General features: G+C 39.0%; 1 protein-coding gene across 1 annotated transcript; it reads left to right on the top strand.

Moving 5' to 3' along the window:
* Positions 1-22469, top strand: BARX1 (BARX homeobox 1). Its single transcript, XM_068251728.1, has 4 exons — positions 1-449; positions 5004-5307; positions 16024-16108; positions 20941-22469. Exons 1-4 carry the CDS (start codon positions 245-247, stop codon positions 21103-21105), a joined length of 759 nt encoding a protein of 252 aa, XP_068107829.1. The 5' UTR covers positions 1-244; the 3' UTR covers positions 21106-22469.
* The last annotated feature ends 3146 nt before the right edge of the window (positions 22470-25615 follow it).

Raw genomic sequence — 25615 nt, 5'->3', positions numbered from 1 at the left:
CCCTGCTTCGGGCAAGAACAAGAGGATCTATTGCTTCTCCATCGAGCAGTTGATTGAGGTCACCGTCTGGAGAGGGCTTGGGTCTTGCTAGAGTTCGTTGCCCTCCGCTAGGAGAATGACAGGGAGTCTGAGAGAGTTAAGCAGCCATCTGAAAGTTTGGGACTGTCTGCTGTAGCTTAAAGCTTTGGATTTGAGAGGCTGTTGTAATTCAGGACGAGGGGTCTGCAGTGAAAGACCGAGCAGTATGCAGCACCCCCTGGAGATCGGGGCTCACTATTTCCCCCATGAAACTTTCGCTGATCACAGATCTCACCGGTACAGGAGTTTCATGATAGAAGAGATCCTCACTGATCACCAGGATCACAAATCCTCATCTCCTCCTACAGGGGAGCTGCTCAAGTTCGGGGTCCAGGCGCTGCTCTCTGCAAGACCCTATCACAGCCACCTCGGTATGTAGCTGTACTTCTCTGTCACTTTACCATCGGCAAGCACATCGCAGCGCATGTCAACGAGTCTGACTAGAAAATATACAGTGTAAAGACCAATAATATTGAGGAGAGAGTACCATTTATCCAACAATGTGGGGAGAAAGATAAAAGAGCTCTCTAGATAGATAGACAAATCGTTTGATCGATATATTCCACACTACCGTTGTTCAATTTGCAGTCAGCGCCTTGAGTAATAAAATGTTTAGTTAACTAGTCGGGACCAGGCTTTTTAAGTCTCTAGGCTCATTCCTATCTGTGCTTGAAAAACGTTAGTGTGTAGGATACCCTATATACTATTTATATTAAGTACATAATATCACCCCGATCATTAGATGTGCGTGTAGTTTAGCAGACTTTATATGAAGTGTGTATCATCCAATAATACAGTTGTAAAGCGTGTCCGTCCAGTGCGTACAAAGTATATTATTATCCAGCCATATTTAAAGAACGGGGTACCGTAAATCAAGCTACGTTGCTTAAATACCCAAACTATAGACCTCCTACTTTATACATACTATATACAAAGTTATCATACTCCGAAAAGATACAAACACAGTATAAAAACACACTCTACACTGCACACCAATCTCATGCTCGTTATTCTTAGACACTTTACATATACATAATGCACACTATTCGCAATCATACTTAAATTTATTAATGTACATATTAAAATACTACACATACAGTATGAAGATTTTGTAATGCTACTCTTATTTATTTTGTTCAATGCATAGCTTTACTTTATTTTCACATAAGGTTTTTTTTTTTTTTTGCTTTTACAGTACTACAAGTGTTTATCTAATGTAGGCCACATACATACGTATTTATGTATAATATAAAACAACTTTATATGTATTGGCAATGTAAAGATTTATTACTCAGTGATAGTATGCGAGCATTAAAATTCAAACATTTTCACGGGTAGTGGGTGACTACTTGAAATCACTGAACTCAAATTCAAATAGTGGTTAATTGGTTATGACAAATTACCCTAATACAACTTATTGTGAAATGACTGCATAGAGGAAATATAGACAAACATATTCCAGACGACGTATTTACCATATCACCATTAGTATTTTTTTTTTATAAAACGTCCACGCAGTGATGCTGCATGGCATGCTCTACATTCATGTATTGCTGAACTTAGTTCCTTGCAGAATATTCAGCACAGGACTCAACCGAGTCCCAGCCCTTACTATATATCTAGAAATCAGATTCTTTGCTTCACTTGGAGGATGAAAGGTGGCTGCTGCTCACATGAACTCCACATTTCCCTTTTTTAAATCAGGACTCAATTTATTAGAAGATGTGCAGTGAAGAACAGAATATCTGGAGGAGAAATATTAGTTTAAAAAATGCATAGATTTAATAAACAATCCATTAGAGATTATTTTTACTATTTTTATATAATCTTGACTGGATGTCAGAAAAATAGCACACAGACTAGGGACAAATAACATTACTCCCTTATCTATACAGTTTATTTTCTCCTGCTATGTTTTGCTTCTATTGACAGTATTTGTCAACACCTCAGATACATATCTAATGGACCATAACTGCAACCCCTGGCCTTATTTTCTTTTTAAGCTTGGAAGGTTTTTTCTTCTTCCTTTTTTTGTGCATGTATCTATATTTTTTTTTAAAGGAAATATATAATATAATATAAAAATATGGTAGACTTTTTCAAACTACGCTTTACAATTCAACCTATGTTTATCCCCCAATAAATTACTTTATGTGAGTAGTGGAATTCTGTATATTGCACTGCTTCAGCAGATGTATTGGGGGTTTATAGATTTTGAAAATGCCTGTTTCCACCAGCTTGGTGACATTTTCTTTAAGATGTGTGATGCAAACCATGTATGACATTCCCTAGTACATAACTATAAATTCTATATTAACAATGAATAGTAATAGTTAAAATACAGAAACCACCAAGTTAAGGTACTCTCCATACTTTGATATTCTGTTTTAATGAAACAAAATTTTATATATATATATATATATATATATATATATATATATATATATATATATATATATATATATATATATATATATATAAACTGGTCAGCTAATATTGAACTTGCCTGCCTAATTTTGTGTAGGTGCCTTTTGTGCCACCAAAAAGTTCACACTTGTTCAAGACATAAACTCCACAATACCACAATACCTATGAAAGTGTCCTGTGGTATCAGTGGCTAGCACCAGGACATTTGCAGTAGATCCTTGATGACCAATAAATTTAAAGATGGGGCCTGTATAGATGTAACATGTTTCTCCAGTATATCCTACAGATGTTCAAAATTAAAATAAAAAAATAAACATGATTCACTCGAAGTAGGCCTTCTTTTTCTCCTGCTCTACACTCCAGTTCCGATTCTCACATAAGGACTTTTAAAGGACAGGGTTCAGGGGTCTGAATTCCCTGTAGCTATTTGGTCTCATACAAAGCAAGCTGCAATGATAAACTGTATGTTCTGGCACATTTTGGTTATGAACAGCAATATATTTTTTAGCAATTTCTGCTATTATAACTTTTCTTTAAGATGGACAGGCAAGTCTTCATTCTCTAGAAACATCAATGAGCCATGAGTGCTCAACAGCTCTGTCACCAGGTCACTGGCTGTCCTTCCTTTGACCATGTTTTGTAAGTACTAACCCCTGCATAGAAGGAACACTCCACCCCTTGACAGGTGTCATTGTAGTGAGGTGTTTTCACTTCAGCTTTTAGTGTTTTATTGTTGGGAATGATAAGTGCTATACTGTGCATAATTTAATAGAAGATACTTTTGATCATAATTATTATTAATAGTATTATTATTATAGCCAGGCTGTCATTTTGCAGTGTTGTTCTGGGTTGTTTGTTATTCAGTGCAGACCTGCATTTTTATTTAAAAAGCGCATCTCTGTAATGATTCCTAATCATGTTTAAAAAGTACTAAAATGGGGCTACCATCACTTACTTTGCTAGTGCACATTAAGCTTAGATGACTTTCTAGAAAGATTGAAGACCCACTTGCTCTTTGTAAAGACTTTATGTGTTAAAATGTAAAAGGCAGTGTAAAGTTAATTTGCCAGTGTCTTGTAATGCATGGTTGATTTTGTTATAACAGATACTGGTAATGCATGCAGCAACACTAAGGCTAAATTCACAGTGGGATTTGCATTGGATTCCCTGTGAAAACAGGAAAGCAACGGAATGGAAAAGTCGCACTACACATTATGCACACGTTACATGGCACACCGTGACACATACACTCAATGAAAAGTATGCTTCACTGTCACTGTTAACAAACGTGGTATGCAGTAATGCACTACATGCAGTGTGTTGGGATACCACACTCTGTCAGATCGCACCGCACCAGACACACTGTGAAAGGTTTTACGTCCGGAGACCAAACCGATAATTGCATCAGAGTAAGGTGAATGGATCAAAGCCTTTTTTTGAATTCACTAACAAAATGTATAAATACATAGAGTGCCACACAAACTGTTTTCCTTTCCTAGTACACAACATCGTAGAGGTTTAACATTGCAGTGTGACTTTCCACATTACAATGTGTCCGTTATGTCACACCGCAATGCCCCATGAATGGGGCATTACACTGATAAACTTTCCACTTCAAAATGTTGCTTCATATTATATTCAAATTTAATAATAATCAGTTACTGAAAAATGTATTCATTGTTACACTGTTAAGATAAAATTTAATACTTTCTGTATACCTAGGAGTTGAAGGCCATTTTTAGAAATTTCAGTGTGTAAAATAAAGGAATCCAAGTATTTTGCAGGAATACAGCACAATAAAGGTCCACACTCATCACATAGTTGTTTAAATTATTATTCTAAGGATTTTTAATGGTAATACCAATAGAAGAGCACATTTGGATTGTTCAAATTAAGATTTTCAGTGTCAGCTACACATAACATACATTCATATTGTCTCCCCCTGGCATATTACACAGTTCATCCAATGCCTTGCACTTTGTTAGCTCATAGAACATCTATGCATTACAGTCTTATAATTGCTAGGATTATTAGCAGATGCTGTTCTGTGCTATATTGATACAGTTACTGCTTTAACTCTCCATTGGAGTGTGTCATGCATTTCTTCAATATATATTTCATATTGGGTGGGCTCATTTGTAAAAACGTCAGGAAATATATTTGAAGTGAAACTAAAGCCCAAAGTAGCAAATTTGGTCCATTGCTTTTACTAATGGGTGGAAAGTGGCTTCCTCAAGAATTTGCTTCATTTTTTTTTCAGTACCTTGGATTTATTTTAGAGGTTAATTCACATAGAGGATAAGGAATACTGTGTACTCATATCACATATTCAGCCATGTGTAAATAATTTTCTTTTATTTTTAAATGACTTGTGAATACCATTTGAATTCACTGCTCTTCACCACCATAACTATTCGAAACATGTTCCCATACAGTTCTTATGATCTCTGCTCTGTAATAGATTTGTCTAACAGCCACTCTCTGTACTTTCTCCACAGCTTTACTCAAGGCAGAGCAGGCCTCAGTCTTCAAGTTTCCCCTTAGCCCTCTGTCCTGTCCTGGCCTCGGCTCCCCCATCAGCTCTGCACTGCTGGCTGCCAGCTCAGGACTTCAGGGGGCAGCTGGTTCCCCCCACCACCTGCCACTAGAATTGCACCTCCGAGGTAAGCTGGAAACCGGAGTATCTGAGGGGGGTAGCAAAGCCAAGAAAGGTAGACGGAGCCGGACAGTGTTCACTGAATTGCAGCTTATGGGCCTGGAGAAAAGGTTTGAGAAACAGAAATATCTCTCCACACCTGACAGGTAAGTGGTCCAACTTACTTACCATCTTCGTTTAGTACATGCTCACAAGTGACACGTTAGTGTTCCAACAAAAGCACATGGTGTCAAACAACAGTGATTAATACTAATGGTTCAGCATTAAAACTCAGGGCTCACCTGTTAGGTGAATGTATCGGTGTGTCTAGATGATGTGCGGAAGAGCTTCATTTGTACTCAAGTTTTCCTAAAATGGCTCTATCACATGAACAAATGATGGGCTAGGCTCCACTCTGCTTACTAAAGAATGTTTTTATGCATAAAGGCAAAAGCATTATATTTAAATACTGACTGAAGAGTTGAGAAAAAAATCTCATAACAATATTTTTCTGTCTAGCTGTCTCTCTCTCTATCAGTATATTGCTGTCCACATTTGCTACAAATACCTTATAAAGTAATTACATATTACATTATATTCTGCTTAATACATTACCCAAGGCTTAACAATTTATTGTTGCTTAAAAAAACTCTAAAATTCATTACATTTAGTAATGAAAAGCCTTAGGCTAGGTTCACAGTGGGCATTGCTCAACTGGAAAGCTGCACCACTGCGTGTTGCATCGCATATAGTTGAAACAGTAAATTAAAAGTATGCTTCACCATCTCTGTCAGAGTGGGCATGTTGCAGTAACCGCACTGCATGCAGTGCATTACAAAGTCGCATGCCGTTTTACCGCAACACATGCTGCACTGTGAACATCTCATAGATGGTGCATTGCAGTGTGGCAAGCCACGTTACAAATCGGCCGTTATGCTGCACACTCCATTGTGAACAGAGCCTTACAGAATGTTTGGAAAACATTCAGCGCTGCATAATATGCTGGCACTTTATAAATACAATAAATAAATTATTATTATTTATTAGTATTGTTATTTAATATTTATATAGCGCCGACATATTACGCAGCGCTGTACAGTGTATATATATATATCTTGTCACTAACTGTCCCTCAAAGGAGCTCACAATCTAATCCCTACCATTGCCATATGTCTATATTATGTAGTGTAAGTACTGTAGTCTAGGGTCAATTTTTTTAGGGGGAGCCAATTAACTTATCTGTATGTTTTTGGAATGTGGGAGGAAACCGGAGTGCCCGGAGGAAACCCACGCAGACACGGAGAGAACGTACAAACTCTTTGCAGATAGTGCCCTGGCTGGGATTCGAACCAGGGACCCAGCGCTGCAAGGCGAGCGAGCTAACCACTACGCCATTCACACATATTTAGGCTAGGATCATAGTGGTCATTTACATAATATATGCTTTATAATGAGTGTGAAGACAGGACAAAGACTTTAATACAAAGCCTGCATGCAACAAGTTAGAATAATGTGATCAGTTACAACGCAGTACTGTGAAAAGGCTCAGGACTGAATGGGAAGTGAGTTGACATACAGTGTTATTCTGCAATGCAACTGAGCACTGTGAACTAGTAACTGAGCAGTGTGAACTAGTTCGAAGACAGCCCACAAACTCAGGAACAATATACAATGTAGTCTATTCACACTGGGGCCTTACATACCCTACAAAAACAGGGTCACAATGCAATGGAGGTGAAAAGACGCATCCAGTGTTACACATGTGATGTGACGAACTAAGTTAGTGAAAAGTGTACTTCACTGCAACTGTATATGTGCACATTGTCTGGTACCGCACAGCATGATGGCATGCCTCGCGTTATGTCAACAGATCTGTACCACCACATTGCTAATGCGCTGAAGTTAACATACCATTACAATTGCATTACCAATGTGATTATATTGTCTGAGGCAATGCATCGTAATGCCTCAGTGTAAGCCTAGCCTTATAAAGTACCAAAAAACTGTATGTGCTAGGGGTAGTTGAGATGATATTACACACACAAGTAGTACTCAGTAAACATGGACTTTTATAAAAAAACGTACACACAGTAATAATATTAAGAAACCTGGGTTGCACTGTGGTGTAGCACTCTTGCCTTGCAGTGCTGGGTCACTGATTTGAATCCCATTCAGGAAAATATCTACACGCAGTGTATGTTCTACCTATGTCTACGTGGGTTTCCTCGGGCACTCTGGTTTCCTCCCACATCCCAAAAACATACAGTTAAAAAATTGGCCCTAGACTTATGATAGACATAGGAATATGGCAGTTATTAGATTGTAAGCCTCTCTGAGGGACAGCTAGTGACATTACTATACATGTTCTGTAAAGCGCTGCAGAACACGTTTGCACTATACAAATACTGAACAACAATAATGAAAAACCCTTTTGTAATGAATATGCTATACTTAATATTGTTCCTGAGTTTTTGGGCTGTCTTCCAATCCTCTTTGTTGTAACATGCAGTTGTCATAAAGGACCATTGAAAGCCCTTTGTTTTAATGCAACTGCGGTTTTGACATGGATTTTTACATACATTTTTTTTGTAGCTTGGTTTATATGTGGATTTGAGAGGCGTTTTACACGTGGTTTGGAAGTGGTGCCATAAAGTGCGCAAAGAAAGGGCTGCAAGAGTTATCTTGGATTTATTGTAGCTGTGACCATTGTGTGGCTGGTTAGGTTTGCTGCTTCATCAGTATTAGAAAAAAAATATTAAAAATGTTCATACCTATCATCCAACCATGTCATATCAAGGCCTTGTTAAAAGCTTAGTGACCCAGCAGGTCCATGCGTGCACAGGCAGCTTTTCTGATTACCGTAAATTCAAATGTTCCTATCTACTGCTGCTAATTTACTTTATAGTATCTTTTACCGAAAATATTCCCATATCATAAGACGCTTCTTAATAAATCCAGGGCAGATCTATATGATAACTTACATTCTCAGATGCCTTTCTTTCTGGCTAAGAAAAGCCTTTGCAAATACACTTTATTCTGAATATTATCAGCAGTGCCAGTCACAGATATATAGATTTGATTTTTTTTTTTATTTTCCGTAAAAAGTTATGCTGATACATTACTGCCTTAAAAAGTTTTATTACCCACAAGCAACATACAGGTCTCCTGTAAACTTATGTTGGCGATTAAAAGCATTAAGGGATATTATGAGGATCCAATGTTACATTTGTTGTAAAATGTCAGTTCATTAGCATGTGACATTGTGGATTAAGACTCATATTTATGGAGTTTTCAGTAAGAAGAGGAGGCAGAGTCTCATTAATCCACCAAAGAGTCATACTCAAAGTATTTTTTATTTTAGCATCGGATTAATGTATCTGGAGCTGCCTATTGTCAGGAATTACTAAATAATGACTTCTGTACTTTGTACAGGGGATGTCCACCCAAACATGGAAGTTCAATTATAGAAGGAATCTAGAGTGTTGAGTCATACCATTTTTATATCTGTTGGAGTAGTTGGTAATAACAAGTTTTTCACTGTTTAGATCCTGACAATATATGGATGAATTAAATACCTATGCTGGAGACTGTCAGCATGGAATTACAGAAATACACTTACATCTTTTTTCAGTTTTGACTTAGACATTTACTGGCTGGAAAAAAATGGAAGGCTGTACTTTTTTGTTCTCTATAGGCCCTCTATAACTTGCACATAACATTTAGCATTGTGCTGCAGAGGTCTGTGTACACCGTCCACATTGAGGTAAATGGTGACTTCGAAAAAAGAAAGGACATCATTTGGGACTGAGGCGGAGCAGACTGTGCAATTGCGTAGAGTAGCTACTAAAATTGAGACCTAATGATTTTTTTTTCTCTAAAGGAGCATAACATATATTTCCCTCGGGTAAGGCATTAAAGGAGATTACCCCCTTTCTCTAAGCAGGTCTAGTTCTAGTAACAAAGGAGTCCCAGGGCAAAATTAAATGAAGGGCCCCCCAGCAGAAGCCCCCAAACCAAAAATGGCATTAGGGGATTTTGTTGTAGGCAAAATCCCCCTAAGGCCCTTGAGCTGGCTGCTAACACCCCCCTTCCTTCGATCACCTCCTAACTTAACCGTGCTCTCCAGGGCCTCTGCAGAGTCTTTGGCAGAGTAGAGCCTCACCTGTGTTGGGGGACGCACACCTTTGTCAGTCTATGGCTTCATGCACTCCGGTCTTCATCCTGTGGGTGCCTCTCCTCTGTGGCATGCTTTTATGTAATAACATGATGTGGGTCACAGAGAAGATGCAGCCAGTGGTGGATAAAGATGTGAGTGCACAGAGCCACACACTGAAAGAGCACAGGTAACACATTTCTCTGCCAAAGAGGACCCCAGGTAGCAACAGTTAAGTTGGGGGAGACACCTTGGGGGCCCCTACAGGCTCTGGGGCCCTGGGGCAATTTCCCTCTTTGCCTCTATGGTAGCACTGGCCCTGATACTAAGTTAAAGTATCCCCCAACCACCATATATCAGTTAAAGCAATTCATACTTAGAGAACTGTTTTCCCTGTCTTGTAGTTCAATTTGAAACATCATTGAGGCCCTGTTCACAGTGCTCAGTTGCATTGCTAAATGATTCTGCATGGCAACTCACTGTCTATACAATTCTATGGGCCAGTTCACAGTAACAGATTGCGTTATTCTAACTCGCTGCATGCAGGCTTTGCATTTAAAGAGGAGCTCCAGTGAAAATAATGTAATAAAAAAAAGTGCTTCATTTTTACAATGATTATGTATAAATGATTTAGTCACTGTTTGCCCATTGTAAAAGCTTTTAAATCCCTGATTTACATTCTGACATTTATTACATGGTGACATTTTTGCTGTTGGCCGGTGATGTAGCTGCTGCATGCTTTTTTTGGCAGTTGGAAACAGCTGTACACAGCTATTTCCCACAATGCAGCAAGATTCACAGACAGGAAACTGCCAAGAGTTATTTTCTGCCCCTAAAAATATGTATATGACTAGCGTCATTGGCCTTGATTCACTAAACCGTGATAATTCATATTACTGCCGTTTTCGCGTGCACTTTCGCGTTTGCACGCGATCGCAAATTCTCGTGCAAAAACGTGAATTTCCATGTGCAATCGCAATTGTGTGCAAATTCATGGTTTCACACGAAAATTCACGATCGTGCTCAAACGCCAAAATGCCTGTGAAAACGGCCGTGATGTGAGATATCATGGTTTAGTGAATCAAGCCCATCGTGTGAGTTTATATGTATTTTATATAGACATCTCTACTCCGTAATAATACAAATGGTAATTATTCAGAAAACAGGCATTCTGTTCATCGGTGCGATAATTATTTTTGGATCTGTCTGATGAGCTATGTGTTTCTTTACTCATCTATCTGCATAATTTATTGTCTCATCTACTAATTCTAACTAGAGACAGAGTTTGAACACAGTAAAACTGTTCATTGCTTATAACCTCCAAACAAGAGGACCATTCCTTCATTTACATTTGAGATTTTTATTTAGTGCTTGTTTTTGAAACCTATTGTGGTATTCTACTTTATGTTATTCAGGTATTAGACAGAGCATTGCAACAATAAAAGTGATCTTTCCAGAATGTTGGTAGCCTATATTCATTTAATTATCCTGTCATTTTTATCATTTAAGTGCAAGTTCATAGTGCTCAGTTGCATTGCAAAATAATTGTCCACTTACTGCCCATACACTTCTAGGGGCTTGTTTGCAGTCCTGCGTTGTAACTGATTGTGTTATTTTAACTCGATGCAGGCTTTGTACTAACCACCACAGGACCACTGGTAGTATTAAAACGTCCTGTTTGCCCCAGTTACCAGCAAATGGATGTTATATTATGGTGCTTGTCACTGCAGCAGCCATACAGACGTGTACGCTCCTGCTGCAAGACTGACACATCTTTGATAGGTGAATGGGAGCATGTTCTCTGAGCCAATCAAAGTGCCTGTAAGGAAAAGATCATGGCTTCAACAAGAAGCCACTGATCTTTCCTGTAACCACAGTGCCTGTGTGCTTTGAACTCTGTTCAGAGCACACAGAATAAGGTGTGTGGGGACATCTAGTGGTAAAAAAATGCGCATTTTACACTGTATAAATAAAATAAATTAAATTGAACCCTTCTTCCCCCTCCCCTGCCGCCTGTAGTTACCAAAAACAAAAACACCAAACAAAAACATTTGTCTTGTAAAAAAAAATAAAAATAAAATAAAAATGGACAGCATTTAAAAAAAAACAAAAATAAAAACATAAATAGTTACATTAGGGCCTCAGCTTTTACTATACATGACATGAGGTTATATTTCTGTTATTTTTGAAAATAAGGGCTTATAATTATTGATAGGGTAAAAAACCCCCCACAAAAAATACACCTTTACTTCAAAATAATTTATTGTCGCCATACATTGTACTAGAGGCATAATTTAAATGTTGTAATAATTGGGATGAATGGGCAAATAAAATGTGTGAATTGTATTTATAGTAGCATTGTTTATTTTAAAACTATAGGATATGGGATTGGAGAAATAATGCATTTTTTTTTCATGTTTCTCTTGTTTTCTCTTTAAAATAAATATAAAGTAAAATAATTACTGCAAATAAATATCACCTCCCATAAGCTTAACTAGTTAAGGACCACAGGCTTACATGCCCCTAGTGACCAAGCAATTTTTTTTACAATTCAGCATACTGCAGCTTTAACAGTTTGCTGCACGCCCATACAACTTAACTTTTTTAAATTAATTTTATTGTTAATATATTGTATTAAAATTGTTTATTTTGCTTTAAATTTTCCCTCCCCCTGACAGCCAATCACTGAGATCACCTCTCATGGGCATCAGCCTATGACAGGGATCTGTTTCCTTGCCACTCAAGGAGACAGCTCAGTTACAGAGCTGCCCCCAGTACAGCGTTGCAGTAGATCGCAGTGCTGTACAATGGAAAAAAAAACAGTTTGTTTATTTTTTAACAGCCTGCAAGCCACGGCTAGCAGGCTGATCACAAAGCTCCGCTCCATGTCTCTATGCGGCCGCCGATCGCCGTTAGGCAGTCCCAGAGTGATTAATTTGTGCCAAAGAAAACAAGGTATAAATCATTTTAGTGTGATAAGTAATGATAACATTATTGGTGAGTCAAAGAGAGGAGCGCTGAAAGGTGAACATTGCTGGTCCATAAGGCTAGAAACCCCTAAGTCTATGTCCAGTCTCCACTGTTGTAGTGGTCTCACTCATTATAACAAGTGCATTATGCAACTGACCGCTGTCAACCTAGCTTAAATCATGTAGGCCTTCTACTTTATATGTTCCATGATGTAAAGTCACCTAAGAAATCACAGCAAAATTCAGGACAGGGGCCATACGAATGAGCATGGGCGAATCTCTTTCTATGATTTCTGGTAAAACATCTGTTAACAAAAGGGATTCCTAAATTTCCCCTCTTAGAGCAGTAGTTTGGCTGACTGGTATTTCCCTTTCTCATGTGCCAATGGCGCACACTGCAACATATTTGGCCAATTATGTGATGGCAAAACCTGAATCATCCAAGAGTGGAGATTAGAAGAAAACAACACACTCGCACTAATAAAGTCCTTGGTTTATTGCATCTTCCATCCTGCCTGAACAATATCAAAGCAGACAACTAATTTGGTTGGAGCCTTACACTGACTATTGGCACATAAGGGCTAAAGGAAGGCTTGTCTACAGATATTCATTATGTGCATAGACATTGTTAAACAGTTGTCCTTACTATTGAATGTCTGTTTTCCTGTGAAAAACTGTATGCTTTTAAATATTAATTTTGTTTTACAACTTATCCAGTTTCATAAGTTTATTAGTTACAGGCCATTTTTTTTAGATAAAATAGACTTTTTAATAATGTACACACTAAAGAAATACATTTGATGAAAATCCTGTTATCGGTGTAGCCTAATTTTTAATGGCAAGCTGAATTCTGCATTGATTTTTAGTAGATCATGTAAGCAGCCCATGGGTGTAACAACAGACCCTGCAAGGGATGCAGCTGCAGGAGGACCCAGAAGCTTCTTTTCCTTGTCCAGAGAGACTGACAACTAAGGGCACGGAGAGAAAAAAAAAATTCTGCTCTTTGCACAATTGTTCTAATGACTGCATCTGCTCAGCCACTGATAAGGAATCATACAAAGATTTGCAGACAAAGATTTATAGGTAGTCTCTATTCAGTGTGCAGCATTGAGCGTAATAAGCTGAGACTGAGAGCACACTCGACTGTCGTGTTTTCTGTATGCGTTTTCTGCACACTGTATGTGTAATGTGCGTATCTGTATGTGTAAAAACATGCACGTTTTATCACAGAAGCTAATGGAATTGATTGAGAAAATGCGTGCAGTGCTTCACTGCTGTCTGTTTTTATCAACATGGGGAAAACACTTTCAAGTGTGGTCTAGCCAATTAAATTACATTTGTTCTCAGTTTATCTGTGCAGAAAACGAGGGGGGCAGTGATTTCTAATTACCCTCCCTGATATCAATTATGTTTATTAATATGTTGCCACCTATTATAGCAGTACAAAACTACATGGCTGTTGATTGTGCATTGCTCCCTACCCTTACTGCTGCCTATGTGTTCAACTGGGGGTGAAATAACACATGATGATCAATGCTCGTATAATAAATCAATCTAAAATTAGCTAAAAGAATCATAGATTGGGAAAAGTTTTCCTAGACTATCTTTTTCTGTTTTTTTTTCTTTTTTTTTTCTAATTCAAATCTAACATATAATCTGTTAAAGAAGAAAAATATATAATAGTCTTTGATTACACTAAGTGAACAGAGTTAAAAATGCTATGCCTGCCTTCATAATTTCTGACACAATGGTCCAGAATCAGTACGAGACATGGCACCATTGGCTGTATGGTTGATAAAGAGAGGGAACAGTACTAAATGTTAACATAGTTCCATATATAGCACTGACTGTACTTGTAATCACTGCCATCACATAGCTGGTCCTCATTAGGTGCAAATCCAACCAACAGCCCTGTTGCACAGGTCATACCTCAATACAGACTGTGCCACTCTCTGCCCACAAGCAGAGGCTGAAAGTCAGGCAACTTGCACTGTTTATAAGGGAATGAAGATTACAGCCCCTCTCTTCAAGTTTCCTGGTTTCACAGTGGGACGTTACAGGCGCACGTTAGAGCAGCCTGTAACGCAGCCCACCGCACAGTAATGAAAAATCAATGGGGCTGTTCACAGTGCCCACGTTGCGTTACATTGTAACGCTGCGTCACAAGACAACGTACTGCATGCAGTACTTTAGACGCGGCTGAGCCGCGTTAGACTGCTTGCACATGCTCAGTAATCTTGTGGAGGAGCGGAGAGCGGCCAGGCACATGGCTAATTAATATGCACTGCATGTTGTGACGTGCAGTGTTTACTTCCTGGAGCGGCCGCTCTGTGCGGCGATTGGCCGGCGGGACCACGTGATGCCGCATGCTCACAAGAGTGCGCATCACTGACGCCAGAGTGAGCTGCACAACGCGGCTCATTCTGACGTCCAGATCCAGCACCACCAGGCGTTCCGTTAGGGGGACGTTATGCGACCTTAACGCCCCCTCTAACGCAATGTCCTGGTGTGAAATTAGCCTTAAAGTGAACCTTAAGTGTCCCCAAAAAAATGAGTTTTACTCACCTGGGGCTTACCTCAGCCCCCTGCAGCTGATCGGTGCCCACGACGAGTCGCTCTGATGCTCCGGGTCCTGCTGGCGGCCACTTCCGGTTTCGCCGTCAGGACCCGTCAGGCTGGGGAACGCGGCTGATACTACGCGTTCCCAGCCAAAATAGCACCCCTATGCGGCCATATGTCCGCATACGGGTGCCTATGCGGACATATGGCCGCATAGGGGTGCTATTTTGGCTGGGAACGCGTAGTATCAGCCGCGTTCCCCAGCCTGACGGGTCCTGACGGCGAAACCGGAAGTGGCCGCCAGCGGGACCCGGAGCATCAGAGCGACTCGTCGTGGGCACCGATCAGCTGCAGGGGGCTGAGGTAAGCCCCAGGTGAGTAAAACTCATTTTTTTTGGGACACTTAAGGTACACTTTAAGGATAAGGACTCCTAACATACCTTAAGGTTACTACCATGCTTTCTCATTCAGTTATTTTTTTAGCCCAGGCACAAGAATAAATCAGACAACTTTTTCATAGCAATAAAGAGATACTTTTTTACTTAACGTTATAATGGATTCAGGAAATTATGACATACACTTTAATAAGTCATGTACATTTTTTTTATTTAAAGGCCTTCTTTCATTCCGTTTACTTGTTTGGGATTTATTGAGTTATCAGTGAACTAGAATTGAGCCTGAACCATCATGATTTGGTAATGGGAAATAAGTAAAAAAAGTACATTAAACTCTAGTTTAATCTAGTTTAAACGCTAGTTATTTTGGGACAATTTATTTTCAGCTTTTTCCTGCCTGGTGTGGTTTGAAAAGATTTTTACTCATTTGGTATGAAAATATTGTCTGTGAGAAAAATCAGAAAAGTAGGACCTTTACATCTTGTATACTGTATGTCCCCAGCAGTTTACATGCTTACAATGGCTGCTAACATTTATTGACTGAGCTCATTCTTACATGCAACAGTGATAGAAGTTTCTGGCAGTGCATGTTCCAGTTCTAATGTATATATCAATAGTAATGTGCTATGTGGTTCTATCTAAAGTGCACATCTTTAATTCCAAACTAGACTACATTAAGTTTAATTATTTTATTGCACTATTTCTGGTTACTGTTTTGATAAGAGCTGTCTAACTAAAATATAAAGTCTTTCGCTGTAGGTGTATGCATCCTGTATTAAAATAACAATTTCTTTCTCTAATTTCTAGGATAGATCTAGCAGAATCTTTGGGTCTTAGTCAACTACAAGTGAAAACTTGGTACCAGAATCGCCGCATGAAATGGAAAAAGATTGTAAGTGAAAGTTACACTCTACCATTCTTCCTGTCTACTATTGTCTACACACTCTCTCTACCATTGTTGCCTGGGCTCAAGGCCGGATTTATACTTTTTCCACCCCTAGGCCAATTATATTGGGGCAACTCTTCCATGTGTGACATCTATGTACAGCAGCCCCTCTCTTTCATATGCTACTCCCTTGTAAATCACCTTCCATTTTCATGTATTGCTTCCCATTTGCAGCCTTCTCTTTCATATGTAGCAACCCCTATTTCATGCCAGGTGCCCCTTTTGACTGCAGCCGTCCAAATCCCAGGCCTTTGTGGCCTTTGCAGAAATCTGGCCCTGTCTGGGTTCACTTTCCCTTCATCTCACTGTCCCAAAGAGACTCCTTAACACATGTCTACTCAATATGAAGCAGTGTCTGCTGCCTATCCCTATTATTTTACCATCCCTATAGATCTGTTCTTACTGCTCTTCATCAAAACTGCCTACAGCTCATTTCCATAATTTTAGAAATATACACATTTTCCTAGAATTAGATTTTAAATATTTTAGTTTTTCATGTCAGTTTTTGATATACGGTAGGTTTTATAATAATAACTCGGGATGGCCCTGCTTAGGAGAACTCATAGAGAAGCATGTGATCAGTTTGATCAGCTGATAGATTTGTAAGGTTCTGATTTGCTGGTCCTGATCATGTGTTAAACCAGGAAGTCATCACTGCAAATCAGAACCTTACAAATCTATCAGCTGATCAAACTGATCACATGCTTCTCCATGAGTTCTCCTTATCAGGACCATCCCTAATAATAACGAGAGCTATCTTATTTAACTAATTTATTAGAGGTTTCAGGTGAAATTCATAAACCCACAATATACAATAACTGTAAATCCCAATATATGTGTTTATAAAAGTAAATTCCAACCTTTCAGAGGTTTTAAAAAGGCTTCTTAACAATTCTGTTAAAAATATATACTGTATTTTAGAATCATTTTTAAACATAAAGTATCGTGAGTGAGAATGTGTTTAGAGCTCCACTCCATTTGCAGTTTTTATTTGGGAACTTTGTAAGTTGTAGAAACCTCTTTTTAATGCAATGCAGTAAAGATAAAATAGTTCCATGGTCATAAAGTAAATCTTTTCTGCCCAAAAGTCATTTCCAGGTGGAGCTTGCAAAATAATATTATTATGATTTTTAACTACAAAATATCTAGTGTCACACTGGTGCATTGTGTTGCACTGGATAAAATAGTCACATTGCTAACGCAATGCAATTACATTGTAATGGTACTATTCACATAAGAGCATTTGTAATGGTACTATTCACATAAGAGCATTTGCAATACAGTGAGATGGATCTGTTGGCATTAACATGATATACCCCATAACATGCACATTAACAGTTGCAGTGAAGCATACTTTATATGTATTGTATGCTTCACTGCAAGTTTTGCACTGAAGGCTAGAGATGGCTCGAAACTCCGACTTTCGGTTCGCAAATCTCAAATTCGAACTTCCGAAAAAGTTTGCGAACCTGCAAACTTTTCGAACCGCAATAGACTTCAATGGGAAGGCAAGCTTAAAAAACTACAAACACTGTTTCTGGCCACAAAAGTGATGGAAAAGATGTTTCAAGGGGTCTAACACCTGGAGGGGGGCATGGCAGAGTGTACTACATGCCAAAAGTCCCGGGGAAAATTATGGATTTGATGTAAAGCAGGGTTATAATCCCTAAAAGGCAGAAATCACATTGCATTGCTAAATTGGAGGTCTAAAGTGCTTGAAAACATCTTGCGTGTGTATATATGGATCAGCAGTTAGTGTAACTAGTGTACTGCTTCACACTGACAGACCAAACTCACTGTGTAATGCACTGCAAACAGCTGTTTGTGTAGTGATGGCCGTGCTGGACTGGTGCGCACCATGGTGAGAGTGCAGGCAATGGCGGTTTTCAAGCCCATATGGTTGGGCTAAGGTAGCTCAATGACAGAACAACTGTTCACAATGCAGCAACGACCTTATTATCTTGGGTCAGGTGTGCCCCCCAACACACTCACATAGCCGGTCGGCAGTCATTGCTTCATTGTGATACGCAAACCCCTTCACCGCAGTAAGGTAATGATCACGAAGGGGAATTGACACATGTACATGCCTTTTGTTTTGTTGTTGCAGCTGCAGTGCAGCCAGAAAAATTAGGCATGTACACGCACCAGAAAAATTATTATTATGTTTGGTAGCAGCCCCTGCTAGCAGCAGCGGCCATAAAAATTCAGGAATCCACCTGGAGTCCTGGACCCTGTTGGTGGTGGCAGAGAAGGCTGACTGCCTTCAGGCAGAGATGCTGTGTGGGGACTGACTTAGTCTTGGGGCAGGCAGCAGCGGCCGGCAGGCAGGCAGAGATGCTGTGTGGGGACCGACATAGTCATGGAGCAAGCAGTCACACGGCGTGCAGGTAGAGATGCTGTGTGTGGGGAGTGGGACTGACTTAGTCTTCGGGCAGGCAGTAGCCCTCCGGGATCCATGTCTCATTCATTTTGATAAAGGTGAGGTATTGAACACTTTTTTGACCTGACTGCTGGTGGTATAATACAAAGTGCAATCACACAAAGGCAGTGAAAGGTATGCACAGAATGCGCTGGGCCTGGCACAGTACAGCAATTAGCATGGGCCAGCTGTGACAGACAGGGCTGTATATGCAGTGTCAGTGGCATACCCACACACCCACACAAAAAAAAAAACACATCAGAAGAACATTAGCTTTCAAAAGAGCAGTTTTGGGGTGCTTTTCATCAACAAATATCAGCAAGGAGCAAGCTAACAGACCTAACTATCGCTTTCCATATCTCTCCAATGTCTCCCCTTCTCTCACTAATACAGCAGCACACAGAGTGAGAACATTGCCAACGCTGCTGCCTTTTATAAGGGGGGGGGGGGAGGCTCCAGGAGGGAGTGCAGCCTGATTGGCTGCCATGTGTCTGCTGACTGTGATGTAGAGGGTCAAAGTTTAGCCCAATGATGTAGTATAGGGGGCGGGTTGAACTCACTAAGTGTTTGGGTTTCACCCCGAACTCAAACCAGCTAAGTTTGCGCGAACAAGTTCTCCGGCGAACCGTTTGGGCCATCTCTACTGAAGGCCTAATATGTGATATAAGTTTTCCTCTTTGTTGCATTGTGATCCTGTTTTTTCTAGGGAATGCAGTGCAACTCCAAAGCTTTTGCTTCTTAGTGCTAAATATAGTAAACAAATGAACCAAATATGGCAAATAAAAACATACATTTCCTTTAAAGACCTCTGAGGACACTTATCCCTTCTTTAAAGTATTCTTATTTTATTACAGAGACAGAAACATAATATACCAATATCCTTTAGCAGATACTGTATTGAAAAGCCTTTTTCTCCTTAACCCCCTTGGCTTTATGATTCTTTCTGGATTTTAGGGTCTAAAAGAGGTGCACCCTTTCAGACCCTAAAACCTGGAAAAAAATCATGCTGCCAGGGAGATCTACAGCAGTTCTGAAATCACTCACCTCCCTGGCTCAAGCGCTGTAGTTATACCTCCATCCTCTGGGTGGCACTGCAACTCTAAAGTGAAATTGATCTCACCAGCAGGAAGCAGAGCCCCGCAGGAGAGGAAGAAGAATGGCGGCCGACTGGATCCCCCAGGAGGTATGTAAAACCGCCCGCAGCGCGCTACACTCTGCACAGACCTCCCAGACCTATGCCGAGCAGAGGTCAGGATTACCGCTCTTAGCTGCGGTTTTCCGACCCTAGCTCGGGTTTACCACCAAGGAGGTTATAGCAAGTCTGAAGTGGAAAAGAAAAAAAAAAGATACTCGCCTATGGAGAGTGAAGGTTCTGGGTACTATAGAGCCTTACCGTTTCTCTCACGGTCCCCCCCCCCCATTCCTGTGCCATCCCCTCCTTAGCAGTATCCACCCATACACTGGCCACAGATTTTCAATAGATTTAGTAATAGAATCTATTGAAAATCTATAGAACCACAGTGTTGGATTGTTGGATATAGTGCAACATATTGGGCCATCAATCTATCCCTGCTCCCTCACACGTCAGATCAACCGAAATTTTCTATCCGGTCTTATCGTAATTTTGCTACAAATTGATAGAAACTGATATATGCAGCTCATAATGCTATAGGTTTCTGATAGAGTGATCAAATCTGCTTGGGAAAATCAAAGCATTTACGCTTGCTTCAGTAGAATCACTTAAAGGGACTCCGAGCAATGACTAAAAACAAAATCTGAACTTACCTGGGGCTTTCTCCAGCCCGCCGTAGGTCGGGAGGTCCCTCAGCGTCCTTCTGGCTCCTCTCCCAGTCCCTCCGCAGAAATGACACCCAGCGCCTCCCGGCGGCACCGGGACCGAGTGTCAGGCTCCCTCTTCCTGAAAGATGACGTTAGTCGTCATCACACCGACAGTACTGCGCATGCGCGGTTTAATCGCACATGCGCAGTACTGTCACGCCGGCTACCGTGATGACGCGAGGTGGCCAGTGTGATGACAACTAACGTCATCTTTCAGGAAGAGGGAGCCCGACACTCGGTCCTGGTGTTGCCGGGTGCCATTTCTGCGGAGGGACTGGAAGAGGAGCCAGAAGGACGTTGAGGGACCTCCCGACCTACGGTGGGCTGGAGAAAGCCCCAGGTAATTTCAGAATTTTTTTAATCACTGCTCAGAGTCCCTTTAAATTTCAAACTTATTCAGAACATAAAAATATAATGTGTTTTAGTGACTTCACAAATAGAGCTGATGGTATGTATCTGTGATGGTTTTAATATACCTGGATGTAATGTATCCTCTAACAACCATATGGTTTTTATTAAGGTTCTACAAGGTGGGGGACTTGAATCACCAACAAAGCCTAAAGGTCGTCCTAAGAAAAATTCCATCCCTACCAGTGAACAGCTCTCAGAGCAGGAAAGGGCAAAAGAGGCAGAGAAACAAACAGAAGACCCGCACTCACCCTGTGAGATTAATCAAGAAGAATAGAGGACCCCATTTGCAGAACTGCGGAAACCAAAGACAAATAATGACTTCTGAAAGAGAACTCAGAGACTTGCTATCAGGATGCCAATGTAGGAGAATGTGGACTTTTCTAATGTTATAAAGAGACTCAACTGACAGGATTACTCTGATCTACCTAAGAGCAAAGAAATACCTACTGTTCAGTTCCAGTAACCTCTAAGTTCAATGACTTGCCAGCATTGTTAGAAGAGGTTCCAATGCCTCTGTGGTTGGATTTTACACCAGCTCTGCCCTTTGCCGGTAGATTTTGCTCGTTTTACTTATTCTGATTCCAGAATGTGGATTTTTAATGTATAGAATGAGGCACTTAAGCTACAAGTTCCAGCTCCAAGTTTTTTTTTCCCTTTTCATTTTAAATTTGCCTCAAGATGCAGTAAAGAACAGGAGTGACTCAATGGTTAGTACACAATTCTCTAATATTATCTGTCCTTTGTATTTAATATGATATTTTTTTTAATGTTTTAATGTGTAATTATATTAGGCAGCACCAATATTTCTGTGTCCTGTACCCAGTTTAACAACATACTCAGCTTTGTATTTTAAATACTAAACAGAATATTTTTTTCCAGGCCATAACCTATTTGATAGCTACCTTTAGGCTAGGTTCACATTGAGATGTTATGGTCCCACATTATAAAGTCATATAACTGTAGCTGTTTACTGCACTGCATTGTTAAGGCTATGCAACGTTCACAGTCTGATGTTAGTGTTGCATTGTAAATGTTGTAATATGGTAGGGCATGGCAGAAGTGCGTTACCTTCAAATGCACACGTTAACAGATACAGGGAAGCATAGTTTTCATTGCCTGTATGCTTCACTGTACCTACTGACGTTAATGAAGCTTTAATGGGCGTTATGACTTTTTTGTTGTGTTGTGTTGTGTTGCGTTGTAATGTTGCGTTGTAACGTTAATGTTGCATTCCAACACAGTGTCCCACTGTGAACTTAGCCTTAAAGACACAAACTTGTTTTTCATGATACAGTTAAAATGCTTCTTAACAATCTCTGTCTTTGTGGAATTTACAAAAAGTTATCTTTTATGTGTTCCTATGTGCCGTGGTTACGTTTAAACATCCAACTATGCTCTTGAATTTAAAAATCTCTTAAGTATTTGATGGAAGTAAAAAATATTCCTTTAGTAACTCATCAATTTAACTACAAGCAGGAGTTAGGACTGCCCTTGTTGCTCAACAAACTGTTTTATTGCAGATGCTTGAAATTTGGAGGCTTGGTATCTTAGTTCAGTATGACAGTATTGCCATATTTTTATATGTTGTGTAAAAAATTGCATATTTCAAAAAATGCATTAAAACTAATTTTTTTTCTACATTGCATTCGTGTGTTTTTTCAAAGTTATTGACGTTAATGTTTATTGTACCTTTTAATCCTGCAAAAATATTAAACCTGGTGTTCTATTTTGTGGACATGTGGAGAAGATCTGTTAAATTTAATTTAGCTCATGTAGCTTGGTGTGTCAATCTTCACAGGACAGGAGAAAAAAAAGAAAAATCTCTTATCCCTGGTACCTATGGCCAATCAATTTTTAGATCATCTATCTATCTATCTATCTATCTATCTATCTATCTATCTATCTATCTATCTATTTATCTATCTATCATCTATACACACGTAGTTCTCTTGTGCATCGCCTTTACTACAGCTTGGCTCTGAATGGTTATGTAGTAAAAAAAAAAAAAAGAAAAAGAAAGAAAAGAACCACGATTACCTCATCCATTCCACACCCCTAAATCTCATATTTTTACATATAATACAGATACATTCAAGCATTAGGAAAAGGTACATATTTTATCATGGAATCACACAAAGGACAGAAAGATTTATGTTTTCAGGCAAAGGTTTTGTGAAGCAAAATTATAGTGAATTGGATAAAAACGCCTTTGAATCAAAACCAAACAATTAAAATGAATCTGGGACTGATGTGCAGATTGTAGAAATGTCTGTCCATGTCAACAAGGGTGATTATAATCGCTAATGGGTTATGTATTCTTTATCCAAGTTCTGAAAATGCATATACAGGGTTGTTTACATGTGTACTTTCCTATTTTTTGTGAGGTTGGTGTAGTGAGAAAGAACTTAAAGAGCAGAATTCCCTTCAAACTTCTAATACACAGATGTGTATAGAAGACCGTTTTAATCCTCCACACATGATTGTATGTTTAGAGAGAACTTTGCTTTACTGCACTACTCACCGCTGTGCATCTCCGTTTCTAAAGCAGCCTTTATCAACTTTAAAGATAGTCATTCATAGTGAAATGTAATAAATGTTTCTGTTATGTTTCATTGGTCAATAAAAGTGCAACTGAGCCAGTGTAAAATGATTTATTCAAATCAGAAAAGCGGAGTAAACAACTTTGTTGTTGTTTTTTTGTTTTGCTCCTTATAGTGAGTCTTTAGTGCTTTTTATTGTATTTAATTTTTTTATATTTACTACTACAATAACTGTTCTTGTTTTTTTTCCATGAGCAAATTAAATATTACAAATGTATGTTTTTAAGTGCCATCTGGTGGTCTGACTCTCAGTTCAATAAAAATCCTGCTTTACTTCTGTAATTACTTCTGTAATAAAAAGGGATGCTTTTAACATTATAGAAACTGAGTCTCTTGACAGAAAATAAGCAAGATTTTTTTAAATAAATATATATATATATATATATATATATATATATATATATATATATATATATATATATATCAAAAATCAAAAGAAAGAGAGATGAGGTAGATAGATAGATAGATACATAGATAAAGATAACAGACTATCTATCAATTAAAGCAGTCATTTTTTAATACGGCTGATACAATTTCATCTTCTCAGTTAGCCAAGAAATGGTATAAATCTTTATGCTTTTAAAAGGGCACTACAGCGAAAAACTGTAAAATTTAAAATTTGTACAAACATTTACAAATAAGAAGTACATTTTTTCCAAAGTAAAATGAGCCATAAATTACTTTTCTCCTATGTTGCCATCACTTAGAGTAGGTAGTAGAAATCTGACAGAAGTGTCAGGTTTTGGACTAGTCCATCTCTTTATAGGGGATTCTCAGGGATATATTTATTTTCAAAAGCACTTAGTGAATGGCAGTTGCTCTGTCCAACTGCCAAACAACTGTGTAGGGAGCATGGAAGCTGGCCAGCATCATTGTTTAAATCCTTTTTAGGGAATATCTTTATAAAGAATAAAAGCCTTGCTGAGAATCCCCTATGAAGAGATGGACTAGTCTAAAACCTGTCACTTCTGTCAGTTTTCTACTACATACTGTAAGTGTCAGTATTATAGGAGAAAAGTAATTTATGGCTCATTTTACTCTGGAAAAAATGTACTTCTTACTTGAATATGTTTGCACATATTTTAAAGTTTACAGTTTTTCGCTGTAGTGCCCCTTTGAATAAAGTATTTAAAGATTGTTTTTGTATGGAAATAATTAAACTGTATTGCTCGTTTTCAGCATACGTTGATGCAGAATATTATTATGGATGGATAGAATCTACTCTGGATTATGTCCATGTATCCAGTGTAATAGGGGATGAAGGAGTACCTTATATTAATTATAAGCTATTTAAAACATGCCTTTTTTGGAGCTAGCCTATTTTAGGGGACCCACTGGAAATCCCCATAGAAAAATGTTCCTAAGTGCAAAACGAAACAATTTTGTGCCTTCCTGCCACCACAAGCCACACATGCCATATATCAAATGAAAGCTTACAATCTCCTCTAATGAAATCAGTTAAATTTTCTGTCTAGGAATGGATGCATACTCACTGAATAAAATGACCCAAACTGCTGCACTCATTTTTCTTTATGCCATTTTCTTTGATCTCTGCCTGATTGTTCTTTGGAGCTGATTGGATAAGCTCTCAATGAGGGGGGAAAAAATTTGGTAACAGAAAACTTGTGAAGGCAAAATTTTGTTATGTTTTCCACTGAGGAAAATTTATCTATAGGGATTTCCAGTGGGTCCCCTAAAGTAGACTAGCACCCCTTTTTCTATATAAACTACCTTGTTTGCACTGCAGATCAAAGCCAATCTGGAGTAAGATAAAAGCAGTAAACCCTGTGCAGTACAGTTTACATCTCAGAACAGGACTACTAGAAATGAAGGCACATATGCAGTATAGGGGTGATGAGTGCGATGCAAATAATTAGTCATTGCATGCAAATTTCATGCAAATTTGTGGAAACTGATTAAAAATTATTTGAAAACAGATAATATGTAAATATATGCATTCTGAACGTGAACTAATAAAAACTGACATTAAGTTATTCTAATTGGTCCAATTTCAATCTTCATATAATTTACAAGAAATTTGAATGAAATGAGACATTATTTGCATCTCATAATCATCCATTGCAGCATACGATAGACAATGATGATGAGCGATTGAACTCCTCGGCACTGTGCTACTAAATACGTTTAGCTTCCAATGTCTGATCTAACCATGTCCACCTGATG

This window comes from Hyperolius riggenbachi, chromosome 9 (genome assembly GCF_040937935.1).
Source record: "Hyperolius riggenbachi isolate aHypRig1 chromosome 9, aHypRig1.pri, whole genome shotgun sequence".
Classification (NCBI taxonomy): domain Eukaryota; kingdom Metazoa; phylum Chordata; class Amphibia; order Anura; family Hyperoliidae; genus Hyperolius; species Hyperolius riggenbachi.
The sequence above is the reverse complement of the archived record's forward strand: the minus strand, read 5'-3'. Positions and strand labels throughout refer to the sequence as shown.